Raw genomic sequence first — 24,775 nt, 5'->3', positions numbered from 1 at the left:
TGCAAGTGAATAAATTACTTTCCAGTCTTAAAATAAAGGTAGAACTTTGGAGTCATGTACATCTCAACTTTAAGTACAGCTGGAATTAGTTTTACACTCACTTAGCTTTGTTTGCTGCTTATTGGTCCTGAATAGAGCACATTTACCCAGTGGTTTGAATTTATTTCAAGCACACAATAATACTCCTGTGACTGCTTTGTAATGAGCTGTTAATAAACAGATTTCAAACACAAAGTGAATTTCTGATACAGAATTTTTGTATGCCTGCAGAAGAGAGTTACACCATATAGAGTTTCTTATAAAGACATCTATGGTGTTTCTAAGTTCCTGCACCTGTAAGGGTTTTATGCTTTATTCACTGTTATAATCTCCTCATGTTGCCTCCGTAGGCCACATAAACAATGGCTTGTTTCTTTTGCTTCCATTCTTTAAAAGAAGTACTATAATAGACATTCCTAAGAATAGCATTTAAGGATACATTTGCCTTAATTCATGTAATTACTGAAAGTTGTAGACACTGATTTTTTTGAGCTGGTCTTCTTAAGGCATCTGAATCTATGGTAAACATTTAATTCAGAGAAATTCAAATCTCTGATAAACAGGGCTCTATTTGTGATAATTTCCAGTCGGTCTCACCATCCATTCTTTCCCACAGACCCAGCTATGGAACTAACAATTCATCAACAGAATTTTTGATGAGATTGCAAATGTTATGCATTGACTTAAATAACAGTTAAGTCAGGTCGCTTAGCAGACATGAAGAGGATGAAAGCAGACAATAAAGAGCATAGTTTGGGCTTTAGGATTTGTCTTTTACTGTGCTTCATTTCACAGTAAAAGCCTGGGACTTTGTTGCTGAGATCCCCCTTTTAAACCTCCTAACTGTTCCCACATCTTAACTGGGAACACCATAACTCCCTGGGGTTTAAATCAGCCCATGGAGTTTACAGCCCTTAGAAAAGTCAGCTTCTAACAGCGGGTATTTTCGAGCTTTAGCCAAAGCAAAGCTGGCTTTTTTAATGTCCAGGAACAGCAGAAATAAGGATTCCAGGAAAGTGTCGTAGATCATTAGTTTTATTTAGTTTTAAATTACAAAATATTTCTATCTGCTCCATGGAAATGTTACTATAAACAAAGCAGGTGTGAGGTGGGGAGAAAAACCTTTGCTGTGGTGTTTGAATATATAACTATATATAGCCTAAAGGAGGCTCATTTGCTTCTTAAGGCTGCAAAGAATTTAGTACCTTAAAACCAGTAAGATTACTCTATGGAAAATAAAACAGTCTAGTCAGAATGGAGGTCAGATCATGTTTTCATGAACTAATGACCCCTTTGAGAACAAACCAAATGTGTTGCAAAGTGAGTTAGGTTCTTTCCCCCAACTGTAATTGAAAGATCACTTATATTTTGGGTTTGGGCAGGAATAGGAATAGTTTGTTTGTTTGTTCTTTAAGAATGGCTCTCAATATGCGTGGAATTCTGTTTCCTACCTTAAAACTGTGGAGATGATTTTGGTTTCTTTGGCTTCTTTCATTTCTCTTTGTCAAACTTTCTGCTCTAAGACTTGCATCTCAAAACCTGTCTAGTTTGTGCTTTGTCATTAACTTCTGCTTCCAATGTCCTTTGCTGACACTCCATGGTATTGCCTGCACCAAACTGCTGCTGGAAATGAGGCGTAGGTCTGGATTTTTGTCCACAAGCACCACTCCAGCGCTGGCTGAGTGACCGTTTGGTTGAATTAGGGATGCAGAACACAACAGTTTACTTGTGAAGTCTCTACCATTCTGCCTGTGGATAAGGACTTTTTTCTTCCCAGGTTTCTCCATAAAGACAGGTGACAGACAGCATTTATATGGAGAGTTGAAAGGCTTTGATTGATTACTGATTAGAGGAAAATCCTGCAAGAATGAATTCTTTAAAGAAGGCAGATGAGCTGCTCTTGTAATGAACTGGAAGAGAAACAAGAGTGTAATGAATAAGCAATGACAGTCACCCCTGAATTCTGTTTGCACATGTGTAAGGGAAAGGCCTTGAGTGAGTAACCTGACAGCATCAAAATATCAAAGCCCTGCCCAGTGCTCTGGACCAAAAGTACTGAGGACTTCCATCATCATTCATGGGGTTTATGCAGCTCTTGCTGCAGTTCAGACTCTCCTCTGAGCAGAGCAGTGGATGATCTCAGGGCTGGTCTAGTGTGTCATTGCACAGTTTCTACATCTTAAAACTGCTGGATTTTTATTTGGTTTAGAAATTATGAAAAAATAATGGAGGGAGAACAGATTCTATTGTACTATTGCATAATTCTGTAGTTGTGTTCTTAGTTATTCTGTTTCTTGCACTTCTGAACAAGCAAAATATGCTAAAAATGAATTTAAGCTACACTTTGTGGGGTGGGTGGGCTAAAACCAGAAAATCCTTTCTACCTGGATATATCTAAAGTTAGGTCAGTGTTGAATAATGTATTCCCAGAGTGCAATAGCTCAAGGGAATGGCCCATCTTCCCACAGAGTCTGTTTTCCATATAGAAATTCCCATCTTATATCAACTTTAGCTCCTGCTCTTCCTATTTCAGTGCAGTCAAAAATACTGGAAAAAACCCATATCCCCTTTAAATTTGTACTAAATAAAGAAATATAATTATTATTATTTATTTATATTTTCTACAGAAATACATATGTATATATGCATACATAAAATATATACACACATATATATATATAAACCTATACATACAACCTTTTTCTATTTATCTGCTCTTTTACAGCCGTGCTTGCTTGGTTGGTGTTTCACCATAACCAGGATTTTGAAGAACTGACATTAATTGTAAGTAATTACATTTATTCAAAGATAGAACTTAACATTATCAACAGTATTGTTCACACCCCTGTCTCTACAAAGCATGGAACAGAAAAATATACATTCCCTTCCTCCCATTCAAACAGCTGTGGAGAACCAACCCTGGTCTGTCTTATCCACATGAGAAGCTCTTTGGAAAAAAAAGGATAAGTAGCCTTTGTGCTCATGTTGAAATATGTTGTTAAAAACCAAGTGCTACCAGTACAGTTTTAAGGTGCTGATACAGCTTCCTAATCAGGACATTACAACATTTTACACATTGAAGTACTACACTCCAAGGAAATAGTGACTATTTAGTAACTCTCTGCATCTCCTGTAAAATTCATATTTAATTTTCTTTTAGGCAAAGAGCAGATACAAAATTTAGCTCCTTAGTGTCACTTGTTTTACTACAGCTTTTAAACATTTTCATTTTGTGCATAAACCAGTTTTAAAATACTCAGAAAACTCTTACAGAAATTAATGTACTCAAAATAAAAGTTAATCTGTGAAGCAAGAATGAGTATAGTTACCCAAAAAAATTACTTCTGGGTCCATACAGCACAATTTGCTTTTTTTTCAAATAAGATGTATTTACAAATTATAAAATACTTGTCCAATATCCATAGGTTCATTTTTTTCTTAAAATAGTATATAAAGGCTGAAAATAGGAAAAATTGTCACAATTTTAGTTTCAAAGCAAAATGAAGAAAGACTTCAGCACACTTACAAATCCATCCAAGTGTGCCAGGAACAGCCAACTGAAAACGTGGCACATCTGTGCAAACAATGGTATTGTTGGCTTGAATCCCCAAATTGTTCCATCTGAGCCCCTCAGCGTTGGAGAACAGGGTGGACAAAGAGTGATGGCCCCTGTTCAGTGCAGCTCCCACACTGGGAAAAGCTCCTGACTCCTCTGGAAACAGGAGGAAAACAACTGGAGCTGGGGCATCACACAGCTACCACTGTCAATAACAGTCCAGTAACAGTCCATGACTTACTGCACTTCATTGGTCATCCTGTAAATATTTTTTCACAGGGATTAAGATGCTTTTTTAGACAAAGCAAAAGACCCTGAATATCCTGAATCCATGTGTCATTTTATTATTTTATTTTACTAAAATTAATTTCAAAATAGAACAGAATCCTTAATTTTTATTTGGCTGCATCTAAAACTTCTTTGAGTGCTTCTGACTCCTACCAATGACCATTACACCTGCAATAAAACAGGTTTGGGATTGACTGGATTAGGCATATGTTTCCTGATCACATTTAAAGAGGGATTATGGAGATGAAGGGTGAACGAAGAAATTCTGTGGCTGTTTGTGTTGAGAATGACAAAATATTATTACCTTCAAACTCTGAATATGCTGACACTACTTTGGCTCTGGAAAAAATTTCTAGGGAGCTTGCTACAGGCAATTCAGTAGAATCAGCTGATAAATGCAGCTTGTTCCTTAACCAGCTATCCAGAGCTGCTTCCAGGCAGTTCCCTGGAGCTGGAGCCTTGCATGCAGCTTGATGGGGAGCTGCATCTTTCTGTCTATTCAGCTTTAGACCTTGAAAGCTCTCTGACATCTCAGTCCTGCATTTCCAGATCCTGCTGAGCAATTGCTTGTTCTCAGTCTGGTTGTGCTGCCGTGGTCACTCCCAACAGGAACAGTCACCCCATGGCAGCTGAGCAGCTGAAGCACACAAAAAATAGCTTATGTTTCCTTTTTTTCTTAGATCTCATTCTTTATAAATATGATCTCAAATTAAAGATTAAAATGAAATAAAAATAAATAATCATTAATCTTTTACATAAAAGGATTAAAACATTATGGAACTGCAGCTCCTTTTCATAGGATTTCTTTCCAACAGTATTTTGGGTCAATGTCAAGTGATGGAAATCAGTGCAACTCCCAACCATTTCAGAATCAGGCTCCTTTTAGCAATCCTTATTCTATATAAAGAAACCCAACCCAACAAATCTTTTATTGATATTTTATATCGATGTAAATGTTCAACTGTTTGCAACAGTTTTAGAACAAATGCACGTTCTTTCCTTTGACAATCAAACAAAACAATTTAAGAAGAACTTCTGTAGTAGAATCACTGTAAGAAATCTTAAGAAAGTATCATTAGAACCCCAAGACGTTTGCAGCTCTTGATTTGTCCAGAGTTTGCATCCAGGTGATGTCCAATATAAATATTCCCTGTTTGAAAATGGAGAGCACCTGTGGACAGACAGACAAATCTTTTGAAATCTCTTCAACCCTCTGAGACCTCGAGCGATTTCCTTGAAATCTGGAGTTGTTCCTCAGTTGGACTGAGGGTCATTTCGGAAATGCATTGCAGAAGGTTCAAAAAACTGCAAGACAAGTTTAGAGAGAAGGTTAATTATGGGTTGTTACCAACTGTTAACAAAAACTGGGCAAACCAACAAACCCATGTGATTTCTGACTCGCAGCAGACTTAAAAGAGAACTGCATGACAGGGGAGAATCCTCTTAGAATCTGATGCTCGTTGCCTGGATCATCAAAGCTCAGTTAAGTGTGTATGGAAATGGCTCTTTCCCTGAACTTTATTTTGCAAGTGTTTAAATGGAAACATTTAAACATCCTGCCACATCCTGCCAGCTTTGTGGATAACAACATACCAGTCAAATACTGTTCCAGTTCTCGTTTCTTTCTCTGTTTTTTTCTCCCCACTTGCCATCATCAGCATCTCATCTTCCTCAGCTGCTCACCTAACTCCCCTCCTGCCATCGTACTGAGTTCTCTGTGTCCAAATAATACCCAGGACTCAGCACATTTAGCCCAGTTAGTGAGTTTGTATCTTCCTCTGCTCCCAAACAAAAAGGTGGCCTCTGCTTGTTTCTCTGTGGTTTATCATCAAAAGTTTAAGATCATCTCCCTCTTTAGTGTCATTCACTCCATCATTCCAAGCTTTATTACATGAAAAAGTGTAATATAATGTTACATGTAAAAATTAAGATAGATAGATTTAGAAATAAGATGTGTAAGATGATGTGAAAACATCATATGCATTGTGAATTACATGGCAGAGAAGTACTTGTAGTCTTCTCTTTAAAAGGGGACTCTTTGCATCCTAAATCAAGCAAATTTTAAAATAAACTAAGTGTGCAATTCACCTACCAAGGTCACCATCATAAATTAGTATTCAGCTGAAGGATTTAGCAAGATTTAAAACAAAAAAGCAAAGCCAAGATATACTGTATGACAAAATAAAAATCTAGAACAACTTCTTATTTCTCAGAAAGGTTTGTTCTCCTTTCAAGAACTTTTCATTTGGCTAATTTAGACAAATGTGTCTTGTTTGCTACTGTACAGCTGTTGGGTTTGGGAATCTCCACAATGACAGACTTTGGTGAATAATGTTCTGCTCTCCAAACTAAACTAATCAAAATCCTGGAAAGCTGCACTACAAGAACGGGATATTTCAATGAATTTTTCCCCATTTTGTTTTAAACAAAAGCCACAGGAGCTCAGTGAAAAAAGCAAAAATATATAGATCTATATAGATATACAGATATATATTCAATTTACTTGAAATACCGCACAAAATGTGCTTTTTAAATTGAATAACCTGAATAATACTGTAACAATATTTAATCTATTGGGCCTGAGGGAGCCAGAAATTAAGTTGAACTGCCCTTGAACATGCCATGCTTTGCTCACCCAACTTTTGTATCTCCTCTGCTTGACTAGAAAGGCTTACTTACTTTTAATATGTTTTTAAAGCAAAAAAATATCCTAGTTTTCCTTGAAAGTAACAACTGGTAAAGTGATACAACATATTGATTTAGAAACCTAGCAGTGTATATCACAATCATTATTAGTTACAAATGAGTACATAAACAGGAAAATATAATTTATGAAGAAGAGCTTGATCAACATTTTACATAATTGTTTACATTCTTCATAATTCCAAACACCCCAGCTGTCAATACTTCTCTCTTTTCTAAATGTTGCTGTTGGATGTCTATCTTTCTATGATGCTACTACAGAACATAATTTCTGAGCTTCTGAGCATATTTGTGAGCTTGCAAAGTAGCATTTAAAAATATTTATAGTCAGCACTTTGTCATAGACTTTTCAAGTATTTTAAAAGGCTAGTTCTAATGTAACTATTAATATACAAGGTTTAGTGTAAATATTTCCTCACTACCAGGGGAAATGGCAACTGTCTTCCAAATATTTCTAGCTGCAAAGTGTGAAGGCTGAATGGAATCCCTGGAGAGCAGCTGGGCAAGCTGAGGAACCAACCCCTCCCCAGGAGCTGCACGGTGTCCATGAGCTGCTCGCTCCTCCCCTGCTCTGCCTGAGGGCAGACTTTGCACACACAGTCAGGATTTTAGCAGCAGGATCAGTAACTCTGGCACAAATGCTGAATTTATCACTGGCCACGTTTGGAGTGGCCGGGAGTTGGCAGCTGTGGCCTCTTGAGAGAGACATCTGCAGGAAGGTTTGGCAGAGGCAGTGCCTCCCACCTTCCTGCTCTCCTGACTCCACAGAGCTGCTTGGCAGCATCTCCAGCTCTGAGAGACAGCATTTCCCACGGCACACTGGGGCAACAATCAGCCAAATTAGGGGCTGGGAGCCTCTGCCTCAGGCAGAGCCAACGTGCCCCAGGCGCCTGCTCAGCACTGTCCTGGTCCCCTTGACCTGCAGCACCTCTGGGCTGTCTCAGACATTGCCCTCAGCTTTCCCTCTGAGCCAGCAGACGAAGGTCCAGCCCCACCAGCACTCACCCACAGCTCTCCAGCCCGTTTGGACTGCTGTGGGGACTTTGTGCATTCAGTGCTATCTAAATACCCTCATTATCTCTCTAGCTGTCCTAAATAAAGCTAAATGTACCAATCATATTGACTGCAATGTACAGGGAGATCCAAAAACTCTATGGCAACGAGGCAAATGAATGTATTTTTTACCAAGGAAATGGGAAACCATTAACTGTGTTTAGGCAAAAAGGGAAAAATTAGAGATTTAAAGCGTTAAAGACTTAATGGCTAATCACTGACTGATTATTCTAGACATGCCCAATTTGCAGGGCACACATCTCTTCTGGACCTCAGGATATTTCTCTCTACCTGATTCAAACAAACTTAAGCAAAGAATTTAACAGCTTTATCTGCATAAAACAGTGCAGTTATATGAAAAAAATAGGGAAAATCAACATTAAAATGTATAAAACCAGGGATTCTTGACTCACAAACTTTATACTGCAGTTATTAATCTTTCATACCATGCATAAGAAACTTTTTGGGGGAGTCTTACTGTACTACCTTACTGAGAAAACTTTAGGATATTAAAGTTCTTATCTCCTTCACTGCATTGCTTCAAAAGATAGTTCTACCATTCCTTACTGCACAAATTCCTGGAATTGTTTGCCAAGAATGACATCACAGATTGTCTTACACAGCATGTTGTGCTCAGTGCAACGTGGCTGAGAGCTGAGGGTTTGCATTTGCCCTCCTCAAACAGCCGCTGTGCTGTGCTGAGGGCCACAGCTGCTCCAGGGCTGGTCTGTCAGAGCAGACCTTCTGTGATTCCTCAGAAAGGAATCATTGCCTGCAGTCACAGGAGTACATGAACAGTTGAAATCATATTGCCCAAGTAAACATATATTATAAACAAGTATTCAGAAAATTAACTACTCACTTCCATGGTGTCTTTTGAAAGATAAACCACCCAGTACACCAGGTTGAATCCTGCAAATGCCACTGGAAAGAGGATCCTGGAATACTGGTCTATTTTACTGGCACCTCCAATAGCTGGTGGTTGTGGTGGGGCAGGTGGAGGCACAGACACTGCCTGACACTGGGATGCAGTATTTGATATTATGCTGGGTTCAGGAGACTGCTCTGCCTGAGATGTTACAGAGTTTACTCGCTTCTTCAGGTTAGAGTTGGAGTCAGAATGCTGTGGAAGAAAAGAAGAAAGAGGGGAGAGGAAAAAAAAAAGGGTTATTTTTTGATACCGAGTCTTAGGTTTTGTGATCATTAGGCTTCTTTCCATCTTTTTACTCAACTTTCTGATTCTATCATTGCTTCTCTGCTATAGTGCAACCTAAGGAAATCACAAAAATACTGCAAATATACAGAGGTATGTTTGTGGCCTAAGGCCTTGCTGGAAAAACAGGACAGAATATGTGCTTTTCATATTTTTAATGTAGTAATACATGGAAGCTACAAGAGAGAAAAAGAAAAGATGGAGCTAAATGGAGAGGAAGGTAATGATGCATCTAAGTTGCAATATATTGGTATGACTGAAGTTTATGCAGATATGGGTGAAGTTTAAACAAGATAACACACATGGCTGGCTCAAGCACAGTCTTCCCTGTGTGAACCCAGGGATAAGCTCAGTAAACACTCTCCGAATGAAGTCGAGCTGTCACACAAAAGCTACAAAATTGCTGCACTAAAGGCAATGGAGTAACTTTACAGGTGCTGAAGACATGAATGTTAAATTGTCGTGTTGTTTTTTCTAGGATGAAATTTCCTTTTCAAATATATCTCATGATTCCTACAGCGTTTCCATGCATTTGACTGAAGACAAATGTACTTAACTGTAATGGGGCAATTTTTATTTTCATTTATGGTAAAATGAAACCAAATGACTCCCATATTTTGTGCAATATTCATAGCCAGGTCCAATTATTCTCAGAAAGCCGCAAGAAAACTCCTATGAAAATCCAGCCAGAACTCAGGAACGTTTAGAGCTTACCTTTTAGTTACTAGGCTCACAAGTATATTCATTATGTACATCTGTTTTATTTGTGGCCAAGTTGCCATTATTTTACTTTCACAAGAGTAGAAGTAATAGGTTTCTTCCTTGCAGAAATGGTTCAGGAACAGGGTCTGCCACAGGCTCCATGCCTAATGGATATCAGTTGCCCACTTTCACAGAAGTGTCAAATAGGAGAAAAATTTCAAAAACCTTGCTCCCACTGCCATATCCCAGGACTGCCATTAGTGGATGTGTGGAAGCAGCCAAAAGATTCATCTGATGGTTGAGAAAATACAGATGAATGCCAAGAGTGTTGAGTTGGTTTTTATTGTTTCAGTGAGGTGCTGTGGGGTTCTAACAGGTATTGTTTTGATGGGGTGCTGTGGGGTTCTAACAGGTATTGTTTTGATGGGGTGCTGTGGGGTTCTAACCCAGAGCAACAGAAGTCACTCAGGCTCTCAAACACAAAGCTAACATACAACAGTTTAGTTGAGCTTGAGCCTAAATCTTTGTTAATAAAGAACTGAAAAAAATCACTTCCTGGATTATTGATGAAAAATCGCACAACATACAGATATTCTTGGGTTAGATAAGTAGCTTTTTTGGTCAGCAGAACTTGATGGCCAAATGACTGAAGCAGGTGAGGGAAGTCTTAGACAACGTAAATAACTGGCAATATAACAGCACAGACATCTATAGTAAAATGGAAGGGTAACATTTGAATGGTTTTAAGGTAGAAAAGTGCTGTTAGATATGCAATGTCCAAAGGCATTCTTTGGGAATGATTTAATGACAACCATTCACTTAAATGTACTCCACTGTCAGCATTTCTGGGATTTATCTTGCAGGATTTCTAAACAGATTTTGGGCAATCAGATAAATGACTGAGTCACTAAAGGGAAAAGCAGCATTTTCTGAAATACATTGCCTACCCTTGTACTTGGGCCACAATTTCTAGATAACAGACTAGCCTAACACACCTGGTGTCCCCTGGATGATTTAAAATATAGTTATAACAGGAATTATCCTTTCAGCAGTCAGTGTTACTGTCAGAGAATCAGAACAAGGGATGTTGCTACAACATGAGCTCTGCTCATGGATGAATGGACTGGTATCCAACTAAAATTAGGGAGAGATGATTTTAGTCTGAATAAAAAGAGAACAACATTTTATTTGAAAAAAAAAAAGGTACTTTTTCTGTATTTCTCTCTCTTACCTATTGCCCTTCTTCTTCCCCTACAACCCGTCACCACTTCCAACATTATATGGTTGTTGCCGTGTCTGGAATGGTGTTAAACAGCATTCCTGCTCTGGGGCTGTGCCTATCTGGAACACAGATGTTTGGGGTTGTATTTTCCAGTAACACAGCAAGAAACAGAGCGATTTAAATGGGGGATGATCTCCNAAAGAGGGTTATCCATGTCCACTTGCACTAATCAGAACAATAATCCCTCTCTCACACAGACACACTGAGCTGCCTGGCTGCTCCCAGTCCAGTTGCTGCCCTGTCTGCCTGTCCTGCTTTGAGCTGAACTGGACAAGCTGGAAGGTATCTTGGCTTTCACTGTACTGGGGAATAACTTCACCTTTGTGGAGAATAAGTGGTTCCAAAAAATGTAAGTGTTAAGGTGAATTTTAGCCCTTCTAGTCCTACAATATTGTGGTATAAGGTGGGTCAAATTCTGCTCTGGGTCATTCAAGCATGAATCAGTGATGGAGTTAATAGTAAGTAGAACAGATGTAGCATATGGTCTGTGGATGATGTTCAGTACTGAGCATATTTAGAATGTGGAGGTAGTAAAATCTTTGTGATCATTTGAATAGGCACTTGAAAAAGTGTAATCCTGGTTGGTATTTTATTTATATTTATTAAATCCCATTCTTATAGAAGGAGGATTGCTATAAAAGGAAGATTATCTGAATGTGATTCCATCTCAAGTAAAACCCTAAGTAGTTCTTTACCCTGTCTTTAACACTCTTGTGTTCCCATACAGCAACTCAGGGTCAAGTGTATTTTCTTGTGTACCACTGTGAAGGATATGGAATTCTAAGTCCAAATTTCTCTCCCACATGTAATGAAGATGTTTCTCAGTATGGTAGCTGACTGTAGACCAGACTTGCTGCCCCAGAACCACAACTCATATATTTCATTGGAATTCACTTACAGTTGAGTTCTGAACACCAGCTACAGTAATTTTTCTACTATATTTAGATTTAACTTCTCCTTTTGACAAAGATTACCCACAATAACATCATGAAACATTAATAGAACACAGAGAAAATGGCAGTGAACAGCTTATTTTGCATAGTTCCCAGAGCCAATCCCTCAGAAAGTAAGGAGTGTGTTCCAGGGAGCCTGAAGAGTGGCACAGTGTCATAATGAAATATTGGCTTTGCTGAAGTCACTGAGCCCTGAGGCAGAGCAGTGCTTTGGCACTCCTGTGGAATGTTGTCCCATGGGGCAATTAAACCTGCCACTGCCTCTGCCCACCCAGTGACACACAACAGATTGCCAGGTCCTTGTTTAGTGTGACCCCAGAACACTGGGCTAGACAAAGCCTGGCATATCTGTGGTCTGTAAGGCACAGTCTGCCTTCTATTAAGCTTTTGCAGCCAAGCAATCCCATCCCCTGGAAAGCCCACAAAGCAGTCTCATCTTGTCCATAAAGATGCTGCTCCCCCACAACTCTCCTCAATACCATTAGAACTTGCTTACTCTCAGAATATCTCAGGAGGCTTTCAGCAAATTTCTTGGCTTCCAGATTTCAAAAAATACAGCATATATAACTGAGGAGTAAACAGAATTCTTTGTCTGCCTTCTCTGATTTTGATGTGGATGGTAACTGTGATTTATGAATGCACTTTGTTCTTATGTTTCTTTCCCTCAAGAGATTTCTATAATTCATATTCGTAGAATTCTGGGCTCTTCTCTGTTGCTTTGTACTGCAAATACATATTCTCACTATCAGTTTAGTTTATGATCTAACAGCATCTTAAATATGCAATTCAGATACTGGCTAACTTTAAACAAATTAATATCTCTATGTCTTTACTTGTCTCTCTTTTACTCACTCACATCTCTTTTTCCTGGCAGCAATGCAGTAAAATATACTCTAAACATTTAGATAAAAATAATGGGTTATTTTCCTTTTCTTTATAATTTATTGGATTAAAGATATTGAACTTTGCTAATGTCACAAAACATACACACAAAAAACCCAACCTAGAACCAAAACTCAATGCCTGTGAAGGGCAGAATGCTAAATTAAACACATAACATCCTTTGTCTCTGCTCATCAGTAGATACAGTTTGAGCAGTTTCAAACATTTGTATGACGCACATGACAGCACATGCTAATGACTCAGATCCCAAAGAGGGAGATAACATGGATTAGCCCCTCCATCCAACAGTGGGATCTGTAAAAACTGCTCAGCTATTGAACAATCCACATGCAGCATCTTGCAGCAGGAAAGTCCATCACATTATGTAACATCTTCTTTTGGCCATGCCTGAAGGTACCTCATTCTTTACAGTCCTGTGCAGTTTCAGCATCCATCTCCTGACAGACAATCATTATAACCCCTAATTTAGACATTCCTTTGCATATCCCATCTGTGGGATCTGATTCAAAACATGTCTATTGCAAACATCTATAAACAGTGTCCTGCACAATTAAAAGCTGACTATAGTTTAGAAGTCATTAACAGCCCTAGCTTTAGGCATCTTTTTAGGAAATTTAGGTTCCCTTTGCTAGAAGTATTATGAGGAATAACATGCAGATTGGTTTTCATCATATTTTACCTTAGTAAAAGGGTTAAATTACTTAGGTTAAATAACTCACTTGGAGCATGGGAAAACCATGTTCAAATTCTTTCTTAACCTTCAGGGCCTGAAATTCATCTTTCTCAAAATCTAGCCTAACCACCAGGTAAAGGTGATTAGGGGGAGAGGCTGTCACCTTATTATTTCAAAGCTATTTTACTTTGCATGGGAAATCTAGGGGTTTTCCATGCAAAGCAGAGGCAGAAAACATGACTTTGAAAAATATCCCCTGTCCATTGGACTAAAATTGCTGCCCCATAAAGCAGGTGCACATGAAGGACAGCAGAGACTGGAGCCATCGTCACCCTCTTTGCAGTGGGATGTGCTGTGGCAGAGTCTCTTCCTAACATTCATTTGTAGCATACTGGAAAAATCATATCACTGCTACAGAGCCCCTCTGCTGTCAAAATATATTTTTCTGTGAAACAGATTTAAATGTTCAGAGTCACATTTGGCTCTTAAATCTATCAGTGTCTGTCCAAAACAATCCCTGTCTCTACCTTTACTTTGCAAAATTTCTGCAGCATAGAGAAACTGCTTCAAGTGTCTAAATTACACAAACAGCACTAGGGACAGAATAACACAAACAGCACTAGAGAGGTTTGTTTGAGGTTTTTTCCATAATTTAACTTACTTAATTTTGTTCTCACTGCTTCCCTGGAAAAAAGTACTGGGATCAGACTTCAGCGTTGAACAAAAAAAATGTTGAAATCAAGTTAATCTTTTCTTTTTCCTGTTTTGGAGTGTGATATCAGCTACTTCTAAATCTTCCTTACTGCTCTGCACTGGCTTTGTCAATCAGACGAATATTTATCTCAGGCAGAACCAAATAATCAGCATCTACTTTTTTTGTTGGGATGACAAAAAGTCAATATAATTGAAAGTTGCTGTTTGTTTTTAACAGTCTACTTGATGATCTGATAATTGTGAAGGAGCAGGAAGGTCTCCCTAATTTGATGGAAAATGCCATGTTCTCAGTCAAGACTTTAATGCATGTAGCTGTTTCTAGGATGATCTCATAAAGGGTGCTTGATAATCCAAAGAGAAGCTCTCTCCCTTAGTTATACTAGAACACTCATTAAACATATTCAATATATTCTGATGTAATTAAGGAATTCTAAATCCTCTACACCAGTGACATATGGCTGCTCTGCAGTTGGTCAGAGTTCTCAAAGAAAATGAGAATCCTTTTCTGCCCAAGCCATGTTATTTCGAAGCACAGGGACAAGGCTGTGGGGAGAAGGAAGCTCTCCCAGAGGGATTTCCCTGCTCTGTGCTGTTTTCTGTTAAAACAAGAGGTCTTTCAGAAAATAACTGGGAATCAAGCTGTTACAGGGTGGTAATCTTTTGTCTTTTAAATGTAGTCTCTCACATGGAAAGGATGTCTTTTGATCCATGGGGTGTACTCCCTGACCACCTCACAAAGCATTACTCCAAATGGTGCACTCCAGAAAGTGTCACCAATTCCCTTCTCCTGCAACTTCCAGTATTGGGATCTTAATGCATAAAGAAAGCCATAGTGATGAAACAGTAAGATTGATACAGAAAATTTACATTTGAAATGGATTAAAAAGCTAACTGTCATTGTGGTTTTTATACCTGGTATATATAACACCTTTGGGTTTGACCTGCTGAAACAAGCTTGGCCAGCACCTGAATAAACACAGGGTTGTGTCAGGGGCCAGATGACTCCTCAGCTTGTTGCCATCGGGTTTTGCAGTGGAACACCCCTAGGTTTGTGTTTCACACAGGCCTTGCCTGCAGCTGACGAGCAGAGCAAGCCAAAGCCTGGCTCAGTTAACTGAGGTCAACAGAGAGGCTTTCCTGGAGCCAGCCCAGGCCTGCTGGGCTGGGAGCACTTGGATGATCTCAGCCAGACCACTGTCCCTCCTCCAAACCAGCACAGTCAGCCAGTGCACCAGAGCTGCTCCTGCTTCCATTAGTACAGGAGAGCAGAATTTGGGCTTCTGACATCTTTCTTTCCTGAGTGTACAGACTTTTTGACTACTGTGTGAAAAATTCTGTATATTCAAATAAAGCAATATTTTATATAAAATTAACTAGGCTGAAGGGGGAAGGAGGGTGCTTCATAGTATTTTGAAATATTTTTGATTAAAATATATAAAGATTTTCTTTTTTCCTTTTTGCATTTATATATTTAATGAAAATAAAATTAATTTCTTTCTTATGGCTTATAATGTCTTAATTTCTATTCAATATTAATACCATTATAAGCAAAATACAACATGGCTTACAAGCATAATGCTTCCCAGTTGAAGTGAAGAGCATTTGTTCTAATGAGCACCAGCAGCAAGATGCTGTGGAGCTTTGGTTTTGCTATTATATGGAACTTATCAATTATGAGTTTAATGGTCTGAATGTACCTAAATGTACTTTAACTGCTGTTTATAAGAAAATGTGGAAACATGACTATATGGTAAGGTGGTGTCCTGATACGGGCACCTCTTAGATTGACTTCCTTATTCGTTACAGACTCAGAGGTTTTGCAAAAGGTCATTCCAATTCTGTTATTCCTCTAAAAATGGAAATTGTTGTGGTAGTAAAACTGATTTTGAAACAGGAGGGCTATAGCGATAAATATATTAACATATGTTGAGAAGCAGCATTCATTACTTAGCCTGAGATGTAAGGAATAATATTTACAGGCAATTCTGACATACTTTTTTTGATACTAGAAAGACTTCCTGTCTTTCGCATGTTCTAAAATCTATCCTTAATTTATGCTTTTTTTCCCCAAGCTTCCACCAACACAGATTTTTAGAGAAGTAACAGATGCCAAGTTTATGTAAAAGCTAATTACCCATCTTCCAGATGACCCACTTATGGTATGTACTGTGTCTGACACTGATCCCATAATCATCTGGCCAAGGCACATGCTCCTTCCATTGTACACTCTCCTACAAATTCTGCAGACTTTCTGAGAACCACACTTGCCTGACCACACACACTGCCTACAGCATTGCTCAAGAGAAGTATTATGGATAACAGTCTAATGACTTTCCTTAAGTATCTTACCAAATAAACATCTCTAGTAAATCATATCGCAGATTTAAATAAACAGTATGAATAACTTAAGACTTTTCATTTTCTTGAATAAGAACAATGTCTGTGATAATCAGACACGATCTGGTTACATAATCTGTTTCAGGTTAAGATCACTTTAATATTGTTTTGCATTCACTACTTCAGCTGCCTCTTCCTATATGATGCTTATTATCAGAAAAGCAAGCAATTACCGAGACAATCTCGTCCTCTGCCGGTACAGTCGCTGCCGATAGTGCTGCTGCCAGTGCTGCTGCCCTGGCTGCCTTCCTCAGTGCTCTCTGAGCCTGCAGGTTGGTAAAGTAGTTGACAGCTGCAAACTCAATGAGTGCAGAGAACACAAAGGCAAAACACACGGCTATGAACCAATCCATGGCGGTGGCATAGGACACCTTGGGCAAAGAATGGCGTGCGCTGATGCTGAGAGTGGTCATGGTTAGAACCGTAGTGATTCCTTGAAAACAAGAGGAAAAAAACGGGGGCATTAGAACTTTGCTTCAGCCCTGCTACTCTTAAATTCATACATATGCAAAAAAAAACCCAATACCTTTTTTGTTTTAGCTGTCATCCTACGTACTAACAAACTAACAAGTATTAGTATTTTCTATTCCTAAATAACTCATCCATACTGGCTTCAGCATCTGAAAGCTCTGGACAAACTTCCTTAATACATCAAGCAGACTGAAAGTTAAGATAATGACATTCTACACTGTGCAGCTTCTTTGAACTGTGATAAACATGGTTGTAACAAAATTCAGGCTCAAAATAGGGAGGATGCTGTCCTTGAGGGGTGGGTAAGTGAATGTTTCACAGAAATGCAGATTCACACACTGCCATTCCCCAGCAGCGATCCTCTCTTCTCCTGTTGTTGTACAAGACAGATCGTGGCTTACAGAACCCTCACTGACTCAATCAAATTCTGCATTAAAAACAGTTGGAGCCTCTGATCCAAATATTTCAAGTAATAGGAGGTTGGTCCCCCGAGCTGTTGGCTTTAATCATTGGATATGTTTTTTAAGATTCACTAACAGTATCAGGATTTGAAATCCCCGTTGTTACAGATATGGAAGGACAGAAAAGCTACTTCTCTAGAGCTGCTTATCTATTTTCACACAACAAATCTGGTCATGTAGCTCATGGGCCCCATGGAGTTCTTCACAGGAATTCATGAATTTATTCCTTCTGCTTTGGAGTGTACAGCATTAATAATGTAGGAAATATACTTACTTCCCACTGCTGTCTGATACAGGCAAAAATGCAAGAACAAACTCATTCATTAACATACAAGCCTCTGTGACTCATATTTACTCATAATTATGCCTGCTAGGATGTGAAAACGGTGGGTATTTAAAGACTGTAAGGTGGAGAATATCCCCTTCTGCTCTTTTCTGCAGTTGGGAAAGGGTAGGTGGGAAAGTAAAAGATGTTACAATGTCATGTTGTGCTGATGAATCAATATGCTATGGATGATGCTCAGTGGAAGGGATGCAGTGTCATAGCATATTGCAGCATCCCTACTTACTATTTTCAGAGTTTTTCTGCAACTCTTTCACATGATCCAGCTTGTCAGCTGGCTGAGGTGAGCTATGTCCCAATGCCATTACTTAATATGTTTTAATGAAACACAAAGAGGAGATATAAAAACAAGTAGGATTTCTACTTCTCCCAAATCTGCCAGACTCATTCTACAATATCAATACAGGCGTGTTGAGCTGTATTTCAATTTCAGAAGTCCAGAGGGAACTTTTCAATATGATATGTGATTAGATTAGAATCTGTCCATGTGCTAGTTAGCAATAAAATTTATATACTCTGTGTCTGAATAAAAACTTACTGCAGCAGGAATTTAACTTAGGAATAGGTCTGCTATTCTGTTACAGATCTAGATAAGAATTTGCTCACTGTGGACTGAATACTGATGACAGGCTCTGCACTGTGGAAAACTACTTTATCAAACTGAATACCAAATTACTGTTGGTAAACTCTGCAACTGATGATTGTTTACCCTTGTCTTCACACTCTGAACACTTCTTGGTAAGTTTTGAAGAATGTTACATAATGCAAACACTGAAACCTGATAACTGCCATCCATTTTAGAGGTAAATAGAGTCACTAAATTATTTTGTTCTGAGAAACTGGTTTGGGCACATCGCTGTTATTCTACTATTAATTTCTCTTCTCTCAGTTTTGGAACTTACAAGTAAAAATGAAAATTCAACTCTTTGCAATATGATGCATTTTAAACCTTCTCTATTTTAAACTTTTCCTTTTTTCCCCAAAAAAGACTGAAAGTCTTTTTTGTCAAAAGGAATTTGCCCTCTTTTCCTTAGATGAATGTATTCAGAATCCATGGGATTCTGAATGAGTAAGGACTATAAATTCACAGTGTGCCTGGGAGAACTGCAAATGGAATAAGGATTCAACTATTCTTTTAAAATGCCAACATGACTATTTTCCACAATACTGAGAAAGTACCTATTTTACTATTTTCATAAAATATTTTCTAAGTCCATATTTACTTATTTACTCTTCAGTATTAAATGTAAAAACTGTTATTCCAGGGTTTGGAGTCTTTATGGAATAATTACCAAATCAGCTACAGACTTATTTGCACATTAGTTCAAGCATATAGAACTGACTTCCACTGCCCAGCACCTGGCAAATATATTTTACTCAAAATGTAGAGAATGCAACTGTAGAGTCCAGAGATGCACAACAAAGCCAACACAAAGCCAAATCAGGTAGCACCACGTTCAGTGCATAAACCTCCTATATATGTATTTTATGCTTCAGTTGCAATAAACATCCTTGAAAATCTATTGCCCGATATTTTATCATTGTAAGCACTTAAAAAAATCCACAATTGGCAGAAAATAATACTTGTAAGTGCCTAATGATGCCAAACTGCATCCCAATGCCCAATGGGAATTTCAAGAACAAAGTGTTGATCTTCCTTCAGAGGCACCTGAAGAAGTTGTGTTCACTTAGCTTTCCAAACAGTTTGCAATGCTTTTATGAATATCATTTCATGCAGGTAGGAAATACCAATTGACTGAAATCAATTTATACAAATCTTGTAACCTGCTAAGTACAAGTATAGGCTCATTATGAATTATGAGACTTGCATCATTTATGCTTAGAGAACTTATTGATGCTTTTTGTCACTGAAGACAAGTCTCACAAAGAGACTTTTTGCATAGAAATACTGGGTTAATAGAAAATAGGGTTGCAAAACATGTACATGTGGGTAGTGGATTCATGAAGTTTCTGACAAGTTTTATTATTTTTGCTTAGTATTTTTATTTTTGTTTTTATAGAAATAACAGCTGTGAGTGAAAATCTGCCCCTTATCAACAAATGTAGTTTCAGAGCAGCTCAGTATTGAAGGGGGGGAGGCTGTCAAATTTAATAGCAGAGCCCACACTAAAAATTAAGGAGACTCCCAACTTTAATTCAAAGCACTGGAAAGACTCGAGCTCTGCCATGGACACTTTACAAGCCTGCTGCTGGTGCCACTGAACTGTGTCCATGGAAAGCCCTTCCAGCTGTTCAGATACCTGAGCAGCCACGGGCAGGGAGCACTCCAGAATAACTGCTCCAGGAGGTACCTTATGGCAGAGAGAATCATTCCATTCCAAGGGATTTTACTTTTTCTTTTAAAGTTTTAACACATACTGGTTTAACAAAATGACAGATCCACAGGACAAAAGTTCCTCTTTAAAAAATGGAGAGGTTGACGTTTCTCTGAAATTGTCCCTTCCTGCATAAAAAAATATATTGAAAAGTATCACAAACAAGTCTGGCTGATCAAACATTTTGACTAAAGAATTCTGACCCTCATGGACAGATTGAATATTATTTAGTTTAATTTTAGTATTTACTTTTGTTCACTGAAACCTCCCAGCTGCGTTTCCCAATCCTCACTGGATTACAGTATCTGACACAAAGGATTCAATACAGTGAATGAAATGAATGATAAAGGAACAAAACACAAATACCAGCCACGGTTCTTGCTGGAACAGATTCTTTGTTGATCCAAAACACAACTTGAGACAGGACTACAGTCATGATGCATGGAATGTATGTCTGAATGAGATAGTAGCCTATTTTCCTTTGAAGATGGAAATAGAGCAGCTGAAGGGAATATTCACCTAAAACAAACAAGCAATGAAAGGAATGAATGAATGATACGTGTGATGCTGAGCTGTTCAAAGACCTCAGTGCAGCATACCAAAAACTGTTCTGGCTGGAACAGACTCCTTGTTAATCCAGAAAGACACCTGAGAAAGAATGACTGTCATAATGCATGGAGTGTAAATCTGTATCATGAAGTAGCCCATCTTCCTTTGCAAGTGGAAATAAACTGTCATGATTACATATTCACCTGTTAAGAGACAAATATGTCAGCATTATTTTAGCAACATATGAGTAAACATTATTGGCTTAAACCCAACGTAATATGTTCTGAGGAAATCACTTACAGGCCTCCTAGTGGATAATAAAAATAAGCTGCTTAAAAAAAGGTAAAGTGACCTTATGGAAACAAAGGAGAATAATATTCTTTTTTTTTTTCACTGGGGCAGGGAGGCAGGTGGAATTCTTCCAAATCTCATGAAAAGTTCTATGTTTAAAGAGGCCGTATTGAAAAGCTATCTTTTAAGAGACAATGGTTAGTCTATCCAAAGACTTTAGTTTTTAGAATAACAGAAGATAGTTAAACTAATTTGGTTCAATATGAGAAAACCCCTGTAATTTATTTTCAAGATGTGTTTTATAATGTCAGTAGTTCCCACATGGCTCCATCTTACCTGTGTTAGATTTAATCGTTTCACTAGATACAGTTTGTCCTATGAGGTCATACTGGAGAAGACTGGAAGACTCCTGTGGTACTTCTACAGAATGCAGGGGTCCTTTTTTCCAAGTATAAATTATTTCACTTTTTGGATAAGCATCTGAGTTACAGAGGGAAAAATTACCATTACTAATTATGTATTTTCTAAGCAATTGAAAAAATAAGTAGAATAATCCCTTTTGTGGCCCAAATGACTGTAAAAAACATGGATGCTGCTCCTACCATTATTAATGACAAAATGAAAACCCCTCAACAATAAGAGAATGGCTGAGGTGGGACCTGATATGCACTAGCTTTGGTTTCTTAATTTGCTGTAAAACACATACACTGAGTACCACACCTCAACTAAATATTTTCAGAATTGATTAACACAGATCTACTACGTATTTTCAAAACTGTAAGTAATATAGTTCCTTCTTGAGGGACCAACTTTGACTACTAGATTTATAAAATAATCAACAATAAAATATGTTTCAACAGTCACCCTTCGGTGAATAAGCCCATGTCCTTATGAATGGTCTGATTCTCAGAGGAAAAAGTAGAATTCCAGTACAAAAATATAATAAAAAATTTCAGCTACGTCATTAAGTAATGACTTAGGATCTTACTTCTGATCTTCTCACATACATGTAGACCAATGTGTTACTATAATGAACTGAGAGATGCAGACAAACTTACAGCTCCCAAACTTCAGTGGACAAGCATGTCCATCCATAGGGAAGTTCACCAACCGCATGGGACAATCAGCATTAATGGTTAGTCTGGAACACATTAGAGTAGGTGACAATGAAAAAAATGGTATGCAGGAACTGCTGATAGAATCAAACATAAAGGTCAACCAAAATCAGAAAAATAGGCTCTCACCTCATTGTGTAAAGAATAGTTCCATTCTGCATAATTCTAAAAAGTTTGTTAGGAGTTGTCATATTATGAGCAATTGATTTTTTTCCATTTCTAAAAAATGTGTCTGGTGTCCAAATTTTACTGACCATTAAATTGTTCAATCTCAAAATTTCAGTTGGCCCACTAAACTTCAACCTCTCATCAGTCCATGTCTGCCGAAAGAAGACATCCATTGTGTATTCCTGTGGAGAATAAAGAGGTGGTTGACTCCTGTGTGGGGGTCAGCAGTCCTGAGTGCCTGTATGAACAGGAACTCCATAACACAACCTAACACACATGCCAATGGCACTTCATTTACTGCTTAAACACCCAATCCTATTACCATTAAGTAGTTACCAAAAAAAATCGTCCATGAAAACATATCCTATTTTCTTATTATTTGAAGAATAGGTAGAAGTGAATCAGTGAGCAGGTAATTCGATATGAGTAAGGAAAAAGACCTCATTGTCCTCTCAGAGATAATGATTTAATTTAAAGTGACTGAGGTCTAAGGAAATACAAATGTCTAATTTAGTGTCCTTTCAAAGTGCAAAACCAAACTATCAACGTTTAATTGACAGAAACAAAAAGACTTGCTCAGTCAATCTTCTGCAGCTTCCTTTGGATATTCACAAAGAAAAGACTGATCTGACCGAATCGCTTCACAGTAGGATTATGGTGTCAAGTTAATATTAGTCTGTTATTTTTTTTCAAGAATTCCTAGTAATATTTTCACAAGCCTTCAGAAAGGAGCTTCCTGCAGAAGTTGCTTAGGAAATGGAGCTAAACCTTTGCTGGGGTCAAGTTTTGTGAGAATGCAAGGTTGTGCCTTCTCTTGGATTGACCGATGAAGAGCTGCGGGAAAACTTTTGGTTGTACTCGGAGCCCACAGCTCCTGCCTGCAAACCGGACTGCAGGCTTAGGCGAGCAGCTGTTGGAGGGGGTATACAAGGGCAAAACAGCAACCCAAGTCCAGAATGAGAACAGCAATGACATCCTCACTCCCAGGACACTTTCCTCGGCTGCTGCTGGAATGACGGAGTTCACCCAAGTCTGCAGCTCCCTGAATTTGGGGGCACCCAGCATGGCAAGAGGCAGCTGTCTCCCAAGTGGCACCACTCCCCTGCAGCTGCTCGTAAGGTCGTCTCCTTCCAGGCAGCATTCCTGCAAAACTGTACCGGGCCACAGGTGCTCACAATCATCTTAGCGGGGTTAACGAGGCGTCTTTAACCCCTGGCCCGTGCCCTCACCCGAGGCTGTGCCCCCCGTGCCCAGCCCAGGCTGTCGCTGCCGGGAAATAGCTGGATGCGGCTCCAGCCAAACTGCTCTGCTGGGCCCTAGGGATTGTCAAAGAGATTTAGCCTCGTAATCTGCTTTAATGACGGTCAACTCAGATGCCACCCTAATGAATCCCGAGAAAAGAGAGCAGGGGCGGCGAGGGGGCCCTTACCATCTCCACGTCGGACACGGGCCCGAAGCTCGTCACGTAGATGTCCGTTTTCACTTCGGTCACGGCGCCTGTGAGACACAGAGCAGGGCTGGGACACGGAGCGGGGCAGGGACACAGAGAAGGGCCGGGACACGGAGCAGGGCCGGGACACGGAGCGGGGCCCGGACACGGAGCAGGGCTGGGGGCGACGGGTCCGGGGCCGGCGGGGCCCCCTTGGTGCGAGGGCAGCACCGGAGCCGCCCCGCTCTGAAGAGCCGGGGCCGGGCACGGGCCCTTCGCCGCCCGCTCTGTGGGTTCCAGCGCCCCCCCCCCCCCGACCCCTCCTGAGGGCCCCAGAGCTCCCGCCCGCCCTTCCCCGCAGCCGCCCCCAGGGCACGGCAGCGCCCGCTACCTCCGAATCCCGGCCGGAGCCTGTTGTCGTAGCCGTCCAACAACTTGTCGAGGATCCGGGTGATGTTTTCCGAGTACAGGTCCGCCCCGTCGCCCTGGTCCCCCAGCGCCTTCCCCAGGCTGCGGGGAGAGGTGAGTCCCGCATCACCCTCCGGCTTTGGGCCCCGGGGCAGCGCAGGGGGCTCGGCCCGTCCCGCTCCCCGCGGCCGGAGGGAGCCGTCGGGGCCGGTGTCACTCACCTGACGGCGACACAAGCCCAGGCGATGAGCGGAGCCATGCCGTGCCATGCCATCCCGCAGGGCTGTGCGGGGCCGCCCCGGTGCCCCAGACCCGTCAGCTGGAGCTCATGGTCCCTGCGGGAGCGGGCGGGCTGTGGCTCAGCCCCGGGCCCGGCCCGGCTGTGTGCGGGCTGGGCTGTCCGCGCGCGTCCCGCCGGGCGGGCTCCGCTCACTGCTCCGGGGCGGGAATTAGGGTTTGGAGGGACGGTGCGCGGTCGGAGAGCAGTGACAATAATCGAATAAGGCATTAGGGGAGATTAAAAGGAAGAAATCCACTGCTAGTTTTGGCATGGAATTAGCAGGGACCCGTTAGGAAATCTGGAAAAGCGCTGGCATCTTGCTGATAGAGATTATGTTAGAAATGGCCTCAGCTTTTATTATGTTTATGGTTCACAGGGAGATTATTATGCAGCTTCTGCATCATTAAAACTTGGGGGGGGGAGGGCCTACAATATACTGGGGTTTTTA

At 40.0% G+C, this 24,775-nt stretch overlaps 2 protein-coding genes across 5 annotated transcripts in view; one reads left to right on the top strand and one right to left on the bottom strand.

The window, feature by feature from the left end:
• Window positions 1-2,730: 2,730 nt before the first annotated feature.
• GABRA6 (gamma-aminobutyric acid type A receptor alpha6 subunit) lies at window positions 2,731-24,502 on the bottom strand. 3 transcript variants are annotated; one of them, XM_017833874.1, is made up of 10 exons: window positions 24,269-24,499; window positions 24,031-24,149; window positions 23,640-23,707; window positions 22,172-22,392; window positions 21,986-22,068; window positions 21,264-21,407; window positions 20,687-20,839; window positions 16,650-16,909; window positions 8,502-8,762; window positions 2,731-5,188 (listed from the first exon to the last, which is right to left on the bottom strand). In XM_017833874.1, the coding sequence occupies exons 1-10, from the start codon at window positions 24,319-24,321 to the stop codon at window positions 5,138-5,140; spliced, it is 1,413 nt and encodes a 470-aa protein (XP_017689363.1). In that variant the 5' UTR covers window positions 24,322-24,499; the 3' UTR covers window positions 2,731-5,137. The 3 variants fall into 3 exon arrangements, with proteins under 3 accessions (XP_017689363.1, XP_017689364.1, XP_017689365.1); XM_017833875.1 differs by lacking the exon at window positions 20,687-20,839 and adding an exon at window positions 20,454-20,606 and having other exon boundaries at window positions 24,269-24,492; XM_017833876.1 differs by lacking the exon at window positions 2,731-5,188 and having other exon boundaries at window positions 8,490-8,762; window positions 24,269-24,502.
• Window positions 18,345-24,775, top strand: part of GABRB2 (gamma-aminobutyric acid type A receptor beta2 subunit) — a 159,660-nt gene continuing 153,229 nt past the window's right edge. Inside the window, exon 1 of one of the 2 annotated variants that reach the window (XM_017833868.1) lies at window positions 18,345-18,489. The gene's annotated coding sequence lies outside the window, so the exon portion shown is untranslated. Of the gene's footprint in view, window positions 18,490-24,029; window positions 24,162-24,775 lie in introns of those variants that run through there. The other variant, XM_017833864.1, reaches the window with a different exon arrangement.

The sequence above is a fragment of the Lepidothrix coronata genome, unplaced genomic scaffold (genome assembly GCF_001604755.1).
Source record: "Lepidothrix coronata isolate B3197 unplaced genomic scaffold, Lepidothrix_coronata-1.0 Scaffold223, whole genome shotgun sequence".
NCBI classification, from domain to species: Eukaryota; Metazoa; Chordata; class Aves; order Passeriformes; family Pipridae; genus Lepidothrix; species Lepidothrix coronata.
The sequence above is the reverse complement of the archived record's forward strand: the minus strand, read 5'-3'. Positions and strand labels throughout refer to the sequence as shown.

Bases quoted from the DNA above. Each gene is read 5' to 3' on its own strand.
- GABRA6 (XM_017833874.1), bottom strand. From the start codon at position 24,321: ATGGCATGGCACGGCATGGCTCCGCTCATCGCCTGGGCTTGTGTCGCC. The intron at 16,910-20,686 runs GTATGCTGCACT...CTTGTTTTCAAG, and splicing joins TCCAGCCAGAACAGTTTTTG to GAATCACTACGGTTCTAACC. The intron at 8,763-16,649 runs GTAATTGCTTGC...TTTCTTCCACAG, and splicing joins CAGAGGACGAGATTGTCTCG to CATTCTGACTCCAACTCTAA.